The sequence below is a fragment of the Choloepus didactylus genome, chromosome 17 (genome assembly GCF_015220235.1).
Source record: "Choloepus didactylus isolate mChoDid1 chromosome 17, mChoDid1.pri, whole genome shotgun sequence".
NCBI classification, from domain to species: domain Eukaryota; kingdom Metazoa; phylum Chordata; class Mammalia; order Pilosa; family Megalonychidae; genus Choloepus; species Choloepus didactylus.
Genome location: NC_051323.1, coordinates 51,816,280 through 51,831,596, shown reverse-complemented (window position 1 = coordinate 51,831,596; position 15,317 = coordinate 51,816,280). Strand labels below are relative to the sequence as shown.

Genomic DNA, 15,317 nt, shown 5'->3' with positions numbered 1-15,317 from the left:
AGATCTTTAAGAAAGTCATTTCTCAGGAATAACTGAGCACTTGGATGAGATACAAATTCATTCTTAAAGATAAACTGAGTTGAGTCTACACCATCCAGCTTCACTGCATGATGACAAACTCTCTCTTACTTGGATCTGACTGTGTGGACCAGGCATTGGAGACAATCACCAAAGGAAAACTGATGCATAAAAAAGAGTAATAATTTCTAAGCTGCTAAGAGCCCAGTACAGCTCCATAACTTTGATATTATAGTTTTCTAGAGACATTGTGTATGAATCCTTGGAAATTATCTTAAGGCTAAGTTCCAGTCACCCAAAACAAATATATTAAATGAACAGACCTATTAAGCATCTACATATAACTAGTTATATACCTCTTTAAAGTCAAGATGAAGACTCTTTAAAATTAAAATTCTAGAAAGAAGAAAAAAGGTAGGGCTATAATTTCATTCCACTTTTAAATAAAATGCTTTGTCTTTCCTAAATTTTCACATATCAATCACAAATAATATAAACTAAGAGTTTTATAGAACTAAAAACTGGCACTTGATCTAAAATACCCTTAAGAACATGTATACAGAGATGGCATCCAGATGATTCCACTAATTCTTACCAATTTGCAAAAGAAATCTAAATTTCCAAAGCTAGAGTTTGGCAATATTCCTTCTTCAGCAAGAGTCAGCAAGAGTAAAATCAATTTAAGTGCATAGGGTGAATGCTTTAAACAGAGCTTGGCAGAATAAATTATTCCATCAAATCACTGTCAGACTTTTTTCCTTCTTCTACACTGTGCCCAAAGAAGGTTATTTATTTATGCTTTGGTAAAAGTCCTGGACAGCAGAGTAGATAGGGAAAGCCTGCCTCTCAAATAAACAAGAACAGAGCCATTATTCTAAAGAGAAAGAAAGATCAAATTTCCATGAGAAAACATTCTAAGTAAATTTTTTTTAAAGTTATATCCCAGGGCTACCCTTGTGAGCTAATTTAATAAGATGCAATAAACCAAACACCTTTGGTAAAATGCAAATTCACCTTTTCATGGATTACAAGAATAATCAAATACAGGACATTCAATAATAGAAATATTTAGAAAATATAATTGGAAAGAATCCCTAGCAAAGGCATAAAGTTTATCTGTGCTAACTTGGATCACATTCAGTGCAAGACCTTTGGAAAAATCTCTCCTGGGGTATACATGATATTCATTTGCTACTGTATCACTGTCTTTCAGTAAATAATTGTGCCAATAAAACACACCTCAATAAGAGGAATATTAACAACATATTAACCAACATAAAACAGATATTTATAAAACAAACTATCCCCCACACCACCACAACACACACCAGAGGACAGATAAAATCTCTGCTTTGCTTGATTTCATTATGATATCCTCGCAAGTAACTGTTCATAGATATTGTTACTATGATATCGTTCACAGTAACAATATCAAAGAGATGCAAGGACTTTGGAAGGCTCTTTCAGGAATATCTGTTCTTTCTGCCCATTCTCCATTTTTTTTTTTTTTTTTTTTTACTCGTTTACTTGCTTTCCCTATACTTTCAATAGTAGAAATTTCATACTTGGAGAACGAGTACTTGCCGTTTAGCATATTACATGCCATTAGCTTAAGACTTGACCAATTTTAGAACTAACTGTATTTTACATATTTACCCTTGTTTCCTGACGTTCCTAAATTGCCAGCGATTCAATCAACCTAATCATTATTCACTTTAATGTCCTTTGTTGCACTCCTTCCCTCCTTCCTGTTTGGACACTCCTCGTCAAGTCAAATTTTCTCCCTGCTTTTGGGGAATTGAGTAAAATGCCCTCTCCTATGCACAGGAGGAGGAACAGCTCTCTAATGGCAGGTCTCTGGAAGAGTCACACAAAACTGACTGTGTTAAAAGAAACCATGGGCACAGTGTCAACAGGAAGAGTAAATTGTCCCCCTATCTGTGACCTGCTCCCAGTCAACTAGGATGCTTACACAGAATCTTATTTCTCTCCCTATCACCATGATAGAAGGAGACAAGAATCTGTTTAATCATGTGAAGTAAAATCAGACTGGAACCAAATAAGGGCTGTATGGCTTTTCCAAAGTTGACATAAAACTGAAAAAAAAACCAGGGTTAGTCATTAAGTCACAATTAAGCATGAGTTTTAAACAGAAGAAATGATTATCTTATACTGTCATATAAATACAATGTCACACAAAAGCATCAGAAATATTTTCAGCTAGCCCTAGTAGCCAGAAAATTCTTTTAAGAGGTGTTTCCTTTTTGTGATTTCCCAATTTGTATTCAGCAATCAAGTCAGGACCTTATTATAATACTTTAAATATTCCTCTTCTGTGTGTATATTATGCAATTCAAAATAGGATACAAATTTTTCAATCCATCATAATTTCATCACAAGGTTCATTCTATCATGGCCTATACTGTACTTAAAATAAGCAAAGAGACAAAAGCAAAAATAAAATCTTGATGTCAAATTAATATCTCTGTGTATAGAACACATTGATAAGGGTCACTCAAGCAAAGCTTGCTATTTTGAAAGTGATCATGTACAAGAACTATTCCATTTTTGGCATGCCATTTAGTTTTTAAAACCATGCACACAATCTCACACTCACAAGCACACTCAACCACACAAATAAAAAAAAAAGAACTTACACAATTTCATCGTTCTGGAATTCAAGCTCTCCCCAAGTGTCTTCAAAGTCCTCTCCTCCACCTCTGGCAGTCCCTTCAATGGTTTTATAGGGAACGATAACATTTCCTCGAGCTCCAGATGTTCTCAATACTTTCACCTCCATGATGCCAATGCTCTCACTCACATGAGTCACAGCTTCCTCAAAAGTAAAGATGCCTGCATGGTCATCGTCAAAAATAGTCACGGTGGCAGTGGAGGGAGAGCCAAGGCAAGCAAGTGTGGAAACATGATTGGCTTCCAGGATGCCATCTTCTGAAGCTTCAGAAGATACTTTGACATTGCTGAGATGCACTAGGAAATTTTCATCCTCTTCAAAGATATCATCATCGATGATGCCGACCCTGATTTCCTTCTGGGTCTCGCCAGGCTTAAAGACCACAGTTCCTTCAGTGAATTCATAATCAGACCCAGCATTGGCTGTACCGTCCTCTGTTCTGAAGTCAACAAACACAGTGTTGGTCAAATCACCACCTCGGCGAAAAATGGTCAGGGCCACAGTACCGCAGTTCTCCAGACACTGATATGTCCCTTGTTCAAAGAAGATCTTGCTAACAGGGTCATTTTCTGCCACTTCAGTGTTGACCTCGTGCATACTGACAGCCTTCCTTGCTTGGTCAGCTGCATGTCTCTTTAGAATATTACCAGCCCCCGTCATCAAGCGAGTAGCTTGGATGCGGTAAAACGCTCGGCTTTTCTGCTGCTGACTTAGGACCTGGTAGTTAGCTAATTCTATTAACTGCTCTATTTCTTTATCTGGGTGCTTCTGCTTGAGCTCCTTCAGAATCCTAGCCATTTCTCGCCTAGCCTCTTCATCATCTTGATCCCTCTCATCGACCTCTAGAACCAAAGCACCATCCAAGAAATTGTCAACATGAGAATTGACCACTTTCCCATCCATTTCAATTTCAGTCTTGGAAGATGGCCTGTCTCCTTCATGTTCAATAATCATTCCCCTCTGCTTGCCAGCCCGATACCTCTTGTAGACATACTTGTAAAACAGAAGCCTCCTATCTGCTACCCAAGCAAACACAACACAGATGGGAAAGAAGAAGAAAGTAAGCAAGCCTTCCCAGACTTCCACAACCCCAGGGGAGATGACAGACAAGATAATGTAAAGCCAGGTGTAAGCAAAGATGCTCCAGGCTGCTGTCACGAAGAACACACGCAAGTGTTTAATCTTCCTGGTCTCTCCGTCAGGCACCACGTAAACACAAAGTGCGATAATGATGAACATATTGAATGCAGCACTTCCCACAATGGTGCTAGGACCAAGGTCACCTGCAGTGAAGTTATGGCCACACACTTCAATTACTGAAAGGAGAATCTCAGGAGCAGAAGATCCCAGGGCCATCAAAGTCAGGTTAGAAACCGTCTCGTTCCAGATCCTCACAGTTGTCTTGGTGGTCTCTCCATTGGGTTTCTTTATGGTTATTTCCTTTTCTTGAGATGTGATGACTTCTATAGAGGACATGAACCGGTCGGCAATGATAGAGACTCCAAGAAACATGTAGACCATGGCCACAAAATACACAGTAGCTCTAGCAATTTTGTCTCCAAAGGAAGGGTCTTGGGGCTCCCAAATGGGTAAAATAACTCCTTTCTTACAGTAATACGAGCCGGTACATTCACCAGTGTCATTTCCTTCTCCTTCCATTTCTGTCTCCGCACTTACATGGCTCACATGGGAAAAAAAGAGAGCCAGGATGGCTAACAGACGAAATCCCATTGGAAAGGTAGGTGAGAGAATCAACTGCGGCATGTTGTACAATGGCAGACTTCCAACTGTCCCAACCTACTGGTAAAGATAAGATGGGGAAGGGTGGGAAAAGGCATATCATTAGAGCCAAATCCACAGCATGACTAATTATTTTTTAAATTAATTTTACCTATGATTTATTTACACTTGACCATCACCAAATCTATGGTGAATCATCATGATTCTAATAAACCATCAGTTATTAAGCAAGCAATCCTTAGTAAAGTTCATAACTCAATTTTTCCGTGGATTTTCTATACAGAGTTCCCATTCACTGAGCAAGATACACAATTTATTTATTGGCAAAGAAAAGTTCAATTATAGCCTTGCCTTAGCAAATGCGCATTTGTGCATGTTAATAGCCAATAAGAATAACAAAACTTTTGGAGCATTAAACAATTTCCCACTTGTTGCTAAAGCAGATTTTCTTTTCATTTTCATTAGCACATCTTCTTCTAGCAACTCTTTCATTGCCAAAATCACTTTAATATTGATCTTTGGAAATTCAAATTCTGAAAAACCCTGCCCACACAAGATCTGGTGATCATTGTAAATTCTGGAGTACACCTTACAGTTGTATTTCTTGAAATCACATCCCACTGCTCCAAGCTTACTTGAAACACAGAGAAATCTTCAAGCTTGCCTGCAATCAAAGATTAATGCTATACATATTGAAAAAAAAAAAAAAAACTGCTGTGATGAAATATTTCCACACATTAAAGACAGTTTTAAAAGCATGTTTTGAAGAGAGCACATTTCCTCCTAATTTCAGCAAGCCCAGTTTTTCCTGATACATTAGCAGCTGAGCATGTGGTTTTTCAAGCACAGTTCCTCACATCTGTACACAATTCATCCTTTAAAATCTGCAGACTGGCCACATAAGGGAAGGGAGATGACCAGGTCCAGGTCTAATTGCAGAAGAAATGGAAGAGCTGGAAGGCTGTGAAATCAGCATAACCAGTCAGAAAATGTTACATCTCTGTGTTGATGTCGTACTTTCCATGGTCATTCTAAAACACATGTTAGTTCTATAGAGGATAGAAGAGACCAAAAAATGCAGGCACAGGAATTCCACCTAAATGAGCTCATGTGGCATAAGAGCAGTGACCACGAAGTACGCACATGATGAAGGGCTACAGGCAGTGAGGGCCATGGCAGCAGGGTCACTGAGCAGCACAAAGCTTGGTAAGCAAAGTGGGGGACGGAGCCACCATGGCACTCACTTCACCCACCAGCTTATCCCACACTCACTGTGGACTTTACACCTCCTCTGCCTCCAGGGTGTGGGTGGGCACTGAAGTAGAGAAGGGTCTGCTCCAAATCAGAGTAACTCTGGTGTAGAAGTCCTTGCAGGAGAGGCCAGGTATGTAATCAGATAAAGTGATGATACCAGGGGGTCCTGAGTCAGAACAGAGCCTTGTTGCCTGGCAAAAAGTTAAAAGAGGAGCTGGATTCTAATTTTTATAGCCTCAGGCTGGCTGAGAGCTGCCGCCACATTCCCCGGCTCTTGTTTGCAGCTAATGGCCTATACTGAAAACTGCACCAGGCCCCAGGAGAGCCCCCTGGCCCACAGCAGAACTTCTTAATTCATCACTGTAGGGAGATAAGCTTCTTTGACGTTTTTTCCATGCTAAAGAAGACAGCGAAATCCTGAGTTTAGTGGTAGAATTCCAATCTAAGTAAAAGGCTGAAAAATAGAAGGAGCTCATTTTCAAAATATGCAAGAATCAGTGGTCAGTGTGTCTGACTGCTCAGCTATTACATGGTGTGATGGTTAGGTTCATGTGTCAACTTGGCCAGGTGATAGTACCCAGGTGTCGGGTCAAGCAAGCACTGGCCTAACAATTGCTGCAAGGATATTTGTGGCTGGTTAATAAACCAATAGGCTGGTTTATTAAATCATCAGTCAATTGACTGCAGCTGTGACTGATGACACACCAAAGGGCGTGTCTTCCACAATAAGAGAATGCAATTGGCTGGGTTTAATCCAATTAATCAGTTGAAGACTTATAAGCAAGACAGATAGAGGACCTTCACTTCTTCTTCAGCTGCCCAGCGAAGCGTTTCCTGAGGAATTCATCTAAGTTGCCGGTTCGCTTCCTGAGGAGATCATCGGACATCTTCCTTGGAGTTGATAGTTTGTTGACTGCCCTACCGAATTTGGACTCGTGCATACCCACAGTTGCGTGAGTCACTTTTATAAATTTTATAGTCATAGATACCTCTCATTGATTCTGTTTCCCTAGAGAACCCTAACCAATACACATGGCTCAGTGGGTTGTAGGATCTCTGCTTAAAGCAGGTGGTATTCAATCAGTCTGCAAGAATAGTGGAAGGTCTAGTTCCAACTCCCTTATTCATCATTTACTCCACAAATCATTACTGAAGGTTTGATAAGTATTTTAGTCTGACCTGCTAGAATCTGGGAAATCAGCACTGAATAAATAAAAATCTCTGCCCTCAGCAGGCTTATATTGTGATGGAGAGGAAATAGATAATAAATATAAATGTCAGATGGTAAAAAGTGCTACAGAGTGGGGGAAAAGGTAATATAAGGAGGACAGGGAGTGAGTGAGTGTGTGTGCATGTGTGTGTGTGTGTGTGTATGGGCATGCATGATTTTATATTGGATGAATTAGGAAGGCTTCTCTGAAAAGATGATACTTGAGCAAACTCCTGAAGGAAGTAAGGCTTTGATCAAGTGTTGCAGATACCTGCTGGAAGAAATTCAAAACATCGCAAAGACCCTCAAGGAGATCGTGTGTAGTATAGTTTAGGAAGCATAAAGAAGACTGTAGGGGCAAGAATGGGAACAAGGATACCCGCTTTTGGAATTATAAAATGATTTATAAAAGATCTCGATGCCTGGCAGGTATATACAATAATGACGTAGTAACTGGGATCTAAAGTTTAAAAAGGAGAAAAACAATAGTAGCAACTCTTTTGGAAGGTTTTCAACTCCACGACTGACAGAATTAACTGCTCTATTTGAATTACTGCCAAATCTCCTCATTCCATTCTTCACATTGAGGCCAAAATGAGCTTTCTGAAGTACAGATCTGATTTTCTCACTCCACTTGAAACTCTGATCAGGCCTCCCACTCTAGTTCTATTCTTTCCATTCTTTCTTACCTCCAAGCTTTGCAGATTATGTTTTCTCTGCCTAAAACTGTTTTCCTTTTTCCTTCTGTTTTAGTTTCCTAGGCTGCTGAAACAAATACCATGAAATGGGTCAGTTAAACAATGGGAATTTATTTGCTCACAGTTTTGAGACTAAAAGAAATTACAAATCAAGATGTCACCAAAGCAATGCTTTCTTCCCAAAGACCAGTGTTCCGGGGCTGGCTGCCGGTGATCCTTGGTCCTTGGCTCCTCTGTCACATGACAATGCACATGGCGACGTCTCCTGGCTTCTCTGTTCTCTTCCAGGTTCCACTGAATTTCTTGCTTTCTTGGCTTTCTCTCTGCCTGAATTTCACTCCACTTATAAAGGACTCCGGTAATAGAATTAAGTCCTGTCCCAGTTGAGGTGGGGCACACCTTAAATGACATAACCTCGGCAAAAGGTCGTATTTCCAACAGGTTCACACCCAGAAGAATGGATTACATTTAAGAATTTGTTTTGCACTGCACCTTCCTAGAGGCAAGTTTCAAAATGGCACAACAGCAATCATAATCAATGGCCTGAGAGAATAAGACTAGTTTCCATTTCTTAAACAATGTCACAGGCACCATGCACAATTCTTTACATGCATCATTATATCTAACCCTTAGAATAACCTGCATTACTGTATTACACAACTCCTGGTATCATCATTTCCATTACAATCTATGTGAACAGCACCCCCTGGAGTTGGGCAGTGTGCAGCAGTCCTAACAGTACCCCTATGCAGTAGGTATTAATAGCCCACTTTGGAGGTGGGATAACTGAGGCTTGGAAAGGTTAAGACATACATAGAGTAAATTTACGAACTGAGATTCAAACTCTGATCTGTCTCCAAGATTGATATAACTAACCACTCCATTATATCATCCCTAATCATGGGTAAAGTAATCTCTGAGAAATGTTGGACTTGGGGTTGGACTAGCTCATTGGATCTCTTGGTTTCCGTGCAGGGCTAGGAAGACCCAGTTAACAAAAGTCCTGTGGAAGGTTTCCAACAATCTAGCATTAACTTCATAGATTAGAGACTAATACAGACAAGCATTAATAACTGTGGTGTAAAGTGTGGCTGGCATGTTCCATGAGACAGCTGCCCTTCACTCTCTGGTCTTTTAGTAATTCCCTGGTAACCTCTTCATATAAACACAGTCTGTGCAATCTCAGGTAGGCCTAGAAAAAGCCCTGCCCTCCATTCATGCCCCAGTCCATATCTTACAACATGTTCTTAGCCAAAAGGATGCCAGATGCACAAAAGTAGATGGATTAGTAAAAATCTAACAATGCTTTTGGAGAAAGAGAAGCCTTTTTCCATTCCTTAAATGGAAGAGGCACACGACTTCTGGGGTTCACTCAAAAATACCACAATTATATTCAAAAGCTGGCAGCATTATAATTCGTGAAATCAGTGGACATAAAACACTGATACAGTTTATTGGCAATGAAGCAACTGGAAAGAACTTACATTTTGGAGTATAAATCTATAACCTTATGAACAGTATTTAAAATCTCTGTTCTTCAGTTTCCTTCTTTATTAAATTAATACAAAACCCAAATGCTTGTAAGGGAGTGGAATGGGTCTTATCTAAAAGCCATTCCCTTCTTCATCCTCTCATGGTCTTTGCTCAGTCATCAGATTCAAGTAGTTCTATGTAACCATCCCCATCCTCTCCTCAAATATTTACTTCCATGAAAATTAAGCAGGAAGCCTACACGTATGTTGGTCTCCTGCCTATTCTGTCCTAATCGACTGACCACTGGGCACAAGGGGAAGGCTGGCTTCCATGGTTGCTTCAGATCAACTCTTAATATCTACGGCCAGTTTACACTTAGGAATATCCATTGCATCACCCTAATAAGTCTTCAGCATGGGAAGTAACAAGAAGGACCAAATTATCTTCTGTGCACTATTTATTTTAAAACAACCAACCAAACAAACAAAAAACCCAGCAGCTACAGATTACAGACCTGAATGGTACTAACAAAAGATGGTGAAAAGATAGTGCAAGTGCAACCATCTGTGTTGAAGGGAGCGGTCATCTCTACAAAGAAGGGAAAGCTACACCTGCATATGTACTAAACTGCCTTAGGAAAGGACAAAGAAGAGCCTCCCACAGCAAAGAGGCCTGAAGGGAAGTTTCAAAGCAAGTGGCCAATGTCCACAGCAGAGCAGCCAGTTCCCTGCTGGACACTGGCCAGTTTTGACTACCAAAGAAGACCTGACCTAAGAGAAAAGGGAGACTGCTGGCATTCCCACCAGCTGATGTGTTAGACATCTTCGTATTCTGTTGATTGGCAGCCGGGATTATTCCAAGCAACTCCTTGACTCTCCTTCATCAGGACCTGGAATTTCCTTTTATGTAATCCTTGTGGACTGACAGCCTCAAAGCTAAGCAATTAATCTGTTGCTAAGGCAACTTTCAAGCAACCGTAAATCTTTATCCACTACTGAGGGAAGCACTTCCAAATGTTTTCTTCCTCCTGACTATCCCATCTAGGGTACAAATTCCTGCCCTGGCCCTTGTGACCAGACAGCAGGAAGGAGCTCAGTTTTCCACAGTGATCCTTCCTGCTATTACCTTTCGTTTCAAAGAGAGTTTCCTCTTTGCTGCCTGATAAAATGGGACAGGTCATAACGGGGACAGGCCGGACGAGGTCATGTGAGGGGCGCAGGCCCTTCTGCCTGAACTTCCAAGACAACTTTGGCTGGAGCTGGTTCCTGTCCCATGTTAGAAAACTCCCATCTAAATCTTTGAGCAAAGGAAGCAAATGGGGTGGGGTCAGGCATGTAGCTTCCCCACCCACCCAAAAAAAAAGAAGACAGATTAAGGATTTAATGACAAAATTATTGATGTTATGAGATGCACCCCTTTTCCCTACTTTAATTTTCTACATAGCACTCATTTTTTTATGCTATATAATTTATTTAATAGGAATATTAATTTATAATAAATTAATTATTAACTCTCTCTCCTCAGTAGAATGTAAAGTCCATGAGGGCATGGATTTTTGTCTGATTTGTTCATGATATACTCCCAGCTCCCGGAGTAGAGCACATGCCTATTGGATGAATGAAAGAATTCTCATAGTGTTATGTGCTGGTTCACCAAACCCCTGGGGATGAATCAGAATCTCTGAGCTGGGCCTGGGCATGTGCATTTAAAACTGCTCCCTCGGTGAGACAAATGCCTCCAAAGATAAGCAGAGGTTAGTATCAGACTGAAAAGCCAAGCACTTTGCATCCATCATACCATAATTAGCCTTCCAACATTGCAGGATGATTTATTTGCTTTCACTACATAGGTTAACAACACTATTCTTGGGGGGTGAAGAGCTCCATACTTAGTGTAGAAGAACCTTCCCAGTTTACATTGCATTACCTCTTCAAGGGCCTTTCATGTTCTCCTATCTGGTCTCTGGTTGCCTGCTCATCCCCCTGTCCCCAAGTAGAGTTTTGTAAACACTCGTATCTATCATGTAGCAAGGGAAAGAGGATCCACTTGGGGGATCATCAACTGAAGTCTGAGCTCTGAAATCACTCTAAAGTCATGATAATCACGAGGTTTTTCCATTTGGTCAGGAAAAAAGAAAATGGAGAATGAAATCCTTGTGAAAAGAAATCCCAGCTGTGAGCAAGCAAAACTAAAATAAAACTGGGGAATGGGCAATGGGTGGGGAACTGGGGAGAATGATACAGATTTCTGAGATGATAAGTTAGCTCTTGGTTCCAATAACAATAAAGCAAAGTTTATTTTTAAGAATCTCAATGCAGTTCAGTAATTTACTGTCTTACATTATTTTTTTAAAAAATTATAAACTAGTAAGTAATCCACAGAAATGTAAAACAACACATTCGTTCATGGTTTCATTTGACAAGATTTCCTTAAACACTCTGTGTGTCAGGCCCTGTATTACAGAGATGATTCAGATATAGCTCCAGAGCAACTCCTATTCTGGTAAGAAATCACCAAAGTTACAGAGCGAACCCCCTCTCTGGAAGACCAAACTCTTTGTTGGGGGGAAGAAATCAAGGGGTCCATTACCAGGGAATCACTGAAGAGAAGAGACTCTCCTGGCATTTGCACAGTCAGACCACAGGTCCAGCTCAACCCACTCAGAGCGGACCCTCTAGTTTCAAGATTAATGCACCTGGGTTCTTGGGTTAATACAACCGGGGTTCTAGAAACCTCTTAATACTCAACCTATGTTCCTGCCAAGAGAGATTTCAAGTGTAATGCATGCTTGGAGGCTGGGCCTTAGAGTATCTTCTCTGTACTCTGTGGCTCTTTCAGAGGCCTCATAATGGACAACGATACTATTTTGGATCACAATTGCTCACCATCCACTCTGAAAAGGAACAGTGGCTTTTCTATGATGTTTGACCCCACACAGTGAAAAAAAGACGGGATCATTGCATCCTTTTATATCTGGGTCATGAAGAAAAAGATTTCCTACCTAAAAATATTTATTCCACTAGCCTGTTGACATTTTACCCTATGAAATGTGGTTTTCTGGGTGAAGTACAGCCCTTTCCATTTTTCTAGTTCTAGAAGGGTGGACCATTCATTTATTCATCAAGGATTTATTTAGGCTTCTATGTGCAAAACATCATAACAGCCACTGCGAGGACTACAAAGTGATTTGACACATAACGCCAACATCTAGTCAACTTACAGGTTACAAGTGGTAGTTACTCAAAGGGTCATCAATGCTAGGAAAGATACAGAAAATTCATAAAAGGAAGGGATTGAAAGAATGACCAAAGCTGGAGATGGTGAGAGGACATTCCAGAAGGAAGAAATGATGTTAATAAAGGCAGGGAGAACAATGCTTCTCTATCTTCGGTTCACCTCGGAATCACGTGGGGAGCTCAGGGTAATTCAGATCCCTGGGCCCTCTCACCTGATATTCAGTAGTTCTGAAGAGCAACCTAAGGATATGAACTTTAACAAGTAACTCAGGTGATTCTGAGGTAGGTAGTCTACACTGTACCTAGGGAGGCACTGGCCTAATGGATAGAACTGCTATAAAAGGCATGGGGAATGATTAGCAAAGGGAGAGGAGAACAGAGCACTTAAATAAGGTGCCTGCAGGAAGGTAGGGCCTTAAAATTGGAAGGTATGTGTTTGTTATAATCTGTTTCCTTCTCACAGATGGGGACTCCAGGAAGCTTTGAAAATAAGAAGCCCCTTGGTGAGTATGTGTGCAGAAGAAGTGGTGAAAGGCAGAAAACAATGGACCCCAGCAAAGAAATCATGGGGTCCCCCAAAAAGGAGATTAAAGTTCTGGAGGTGACCTATAGCTACTTCATACTTTTGCTGAGGGCTAGTTCTGCCTTCTTGAAGCAGAAACTGATAGGAATTGCTAGGATACTATAGCTACATACGCCAAAGTCCTAGGATAAACAGAAGTCTTTGGAGACTGTCTATCCAATTTCCATACAGAAGCCCTGAGTAGAAGTAGAAAAAATGAAGGCACAGGAACCCCAACCCGGAAGCTTTGGACAGTGAGGAAAGCTGTGCCCTTTCAAGTACAGGCTCTTTCTGGAGCATCACCTAGTCTCCTGTTCGCAGGTATGTTTTGCTTTCTAGTCTGCTTCTTAGAATTGGGAATGTTTAATAAAGAATCCAATTTCAAGCTGTGTGATAGAAGAATTCAGAAGGATTTTTCTTTTTTTTTAAACAAGGAAAACACTAGTTGTGTGAGCAGAGGCTGCTGAATTTCATCAGCTTTTTCCTTAAGTCATTAACTTTCATCTTCAAGTAGAAAGCTTTTCAGGAGATGGAACCCTATCAACTTGCAGGTTGCAAGTCTTTTCAATTTCCCTGCATCTTCTCAAATCACAGTCCTTGAAAGAATAAGATGCTCTTGAGAAGAGCAAAAGTAGGAAGTAACAAGAACTATATTTTTAACAAAAGTTAAGTCGGTAAATGTTCACTTAATGGTAACCCTTCATCAATCTATGCTGCAATTTTCTAAGATTTCTGATAATATACTTAGTGTATATCTACATTGAGCAAATATATTTTAAAATGGGAAGTCAGCTTACAGAGAAACTCGGCAAATCTTATTATTCTGAGGAACAAATGGAGTTTTGGTGGCTTCTAGGAAAACACAAAGGTTTTATACAAAATGATCCCCAAGCACAGTTTATGACACATACGATTATCCCTCTACCAGACAGGGCGTCTAGTGAACATGCCCTTCAACCCAATCCTATATACCTTTATTTGAAGAACTGTTTAAATATTGGCTTATGTGTCATGGTTCTAATGCTATTAACCATGCCAAGATTATTATATTATTGTCCTTTTGTGATAGATAAGGATTGAAAAGAGGAGGATTCACCTACCACAAAGGTAATTTTGAGAGGAGTCACTGAAAAAGCTAGAGCAAAGAAATCACTCAATTAGGATCTGAAGATAGTAATTTCTGCCTAATAAGTATTTGCTTAAGCAATGACGGGTTTCATCAGTATCAATGAGTAATGAGAGGACCTTCATTCATTCATTCATTCAGTCAACAAATTCTGAATGTCTGCTGTGTGCCTGGCAATGTGCCAGGTTTGGGACTAGATCTATGAGTCAGATGGCTATAATCTCTCTGTTCATGAAATTTATTATCAAGTCAGGAAAACAGACGTACATTTACATTATTACAAAAAAGAAACATAATTATTAACTCTGATAAATTCTATGAAGATTAAATACAGTCTTACAAGAGTGAATAACAGAGGTCCTGACCTACTAGGGTGTTAGGGAAGGCTTTCTGAAAAAATAACATCTGATCTGAAATTTAAAAGATACTCAGCAGGAAACCAAGCAAAAGGTTGCTCGAACACTTTTGGACTTTGATTGACATTTTTGCAACTACCCTTCTCTGTAATGGGATTACTCAGAGACCTACTTTCTTAGCTATGCTCTGGTATGCGATCATGTTTGGAAAATACTAAAAGTAGTTTTGGTGATTTATATGTGGCTTTTCTCCTCTGAGGTCAGAGTCATGCAATGGCAGTTAATTGTATTCTACCAATGTGGTGGGATGGAACAGCCACTAGTCTTGAGACCAAAAGAAATGAGTGCTGGCTCTCATTGGCCAGTTAGGTGACTGTGGACTTGCCCCGTCTCAGCCTCTTCTGTAAAACTGAAGAATTTTGATAACAACAGGCACCTATGGGATGCTAATCTTCAACTTAGCATGCAGGGTCATCATCCATAATAGGTACCTGTCCACCTTCCCAGGTGGATTGTTCCTGGTAGTCAGCTGACCTATTAAGTGAAAATTACCCAAACATGTACCGTGCTTTCCTTTCCCATGCTGTTAAACCTGTCTTCTATAATCCATCTCATATGTCAAATTTCCCTCCAAAAATTGTTTTTATTGCTAAGAAGCCCCCCAAAAGTCACCTAACTTAACTCTCTCCTTTTCCTCATAAGAAAACTCAGACCTCAAGAAGTTAAAAGATTTTCCTAAACCTCACATCTCAGAAGTGACAGAGCTAGGTTCTAAAACAAGGTCCCTGGATCTGTGGGTCATCTCTCTTCACCGTGCACCAACACCACATTGCTAGGATCCCCCAAGCCACCAAAGCTACTTTTGTATCTCTCAAGTTCATCCAGTGTTGAGAGTTGGCAAACTTATGGCCCTCGGGCCAAGTTCAGCTTTCTGCTTTTTTGTTAAGCCCAG

At 40.3% G+C, this 15,317-nt stretch overlaps 1 protein-coding gene across 24 annotated transcripts in view; it reads right to left on the bottom strand.

The window, feature by feature from the left end:
• SLC8A1 (solute carrier family 8 member A1) overlaps nt 1-15,317 on the bottom strand; it is a 376,616-nt gene that overhangs the window by 286,454 nt on the left and 74,845 nt on the right. For 14 of the 24 annotated variants that reach the window (XM_037807836.1, XM_037807841.1, XM_037807843.1 and 11 more), the window contains exon 2: nt 2,676-4,510. In XM_037807836.1, the coding sequence (XP_037663764.1) occupies nt 2,676-4,474 (1,799 nt within the window). In that variant the 5' untranslated portion in view covers nt 4,475-4,510. The remainder of the gene's footprint in view (nt 1-2,675; nt 4,511-15,317) is intronic. The other 10 variants (XM_037807837.1, XM_037807853.1, XM_037807855.1 and 7 more) reach the window with 1 other exon arrangement.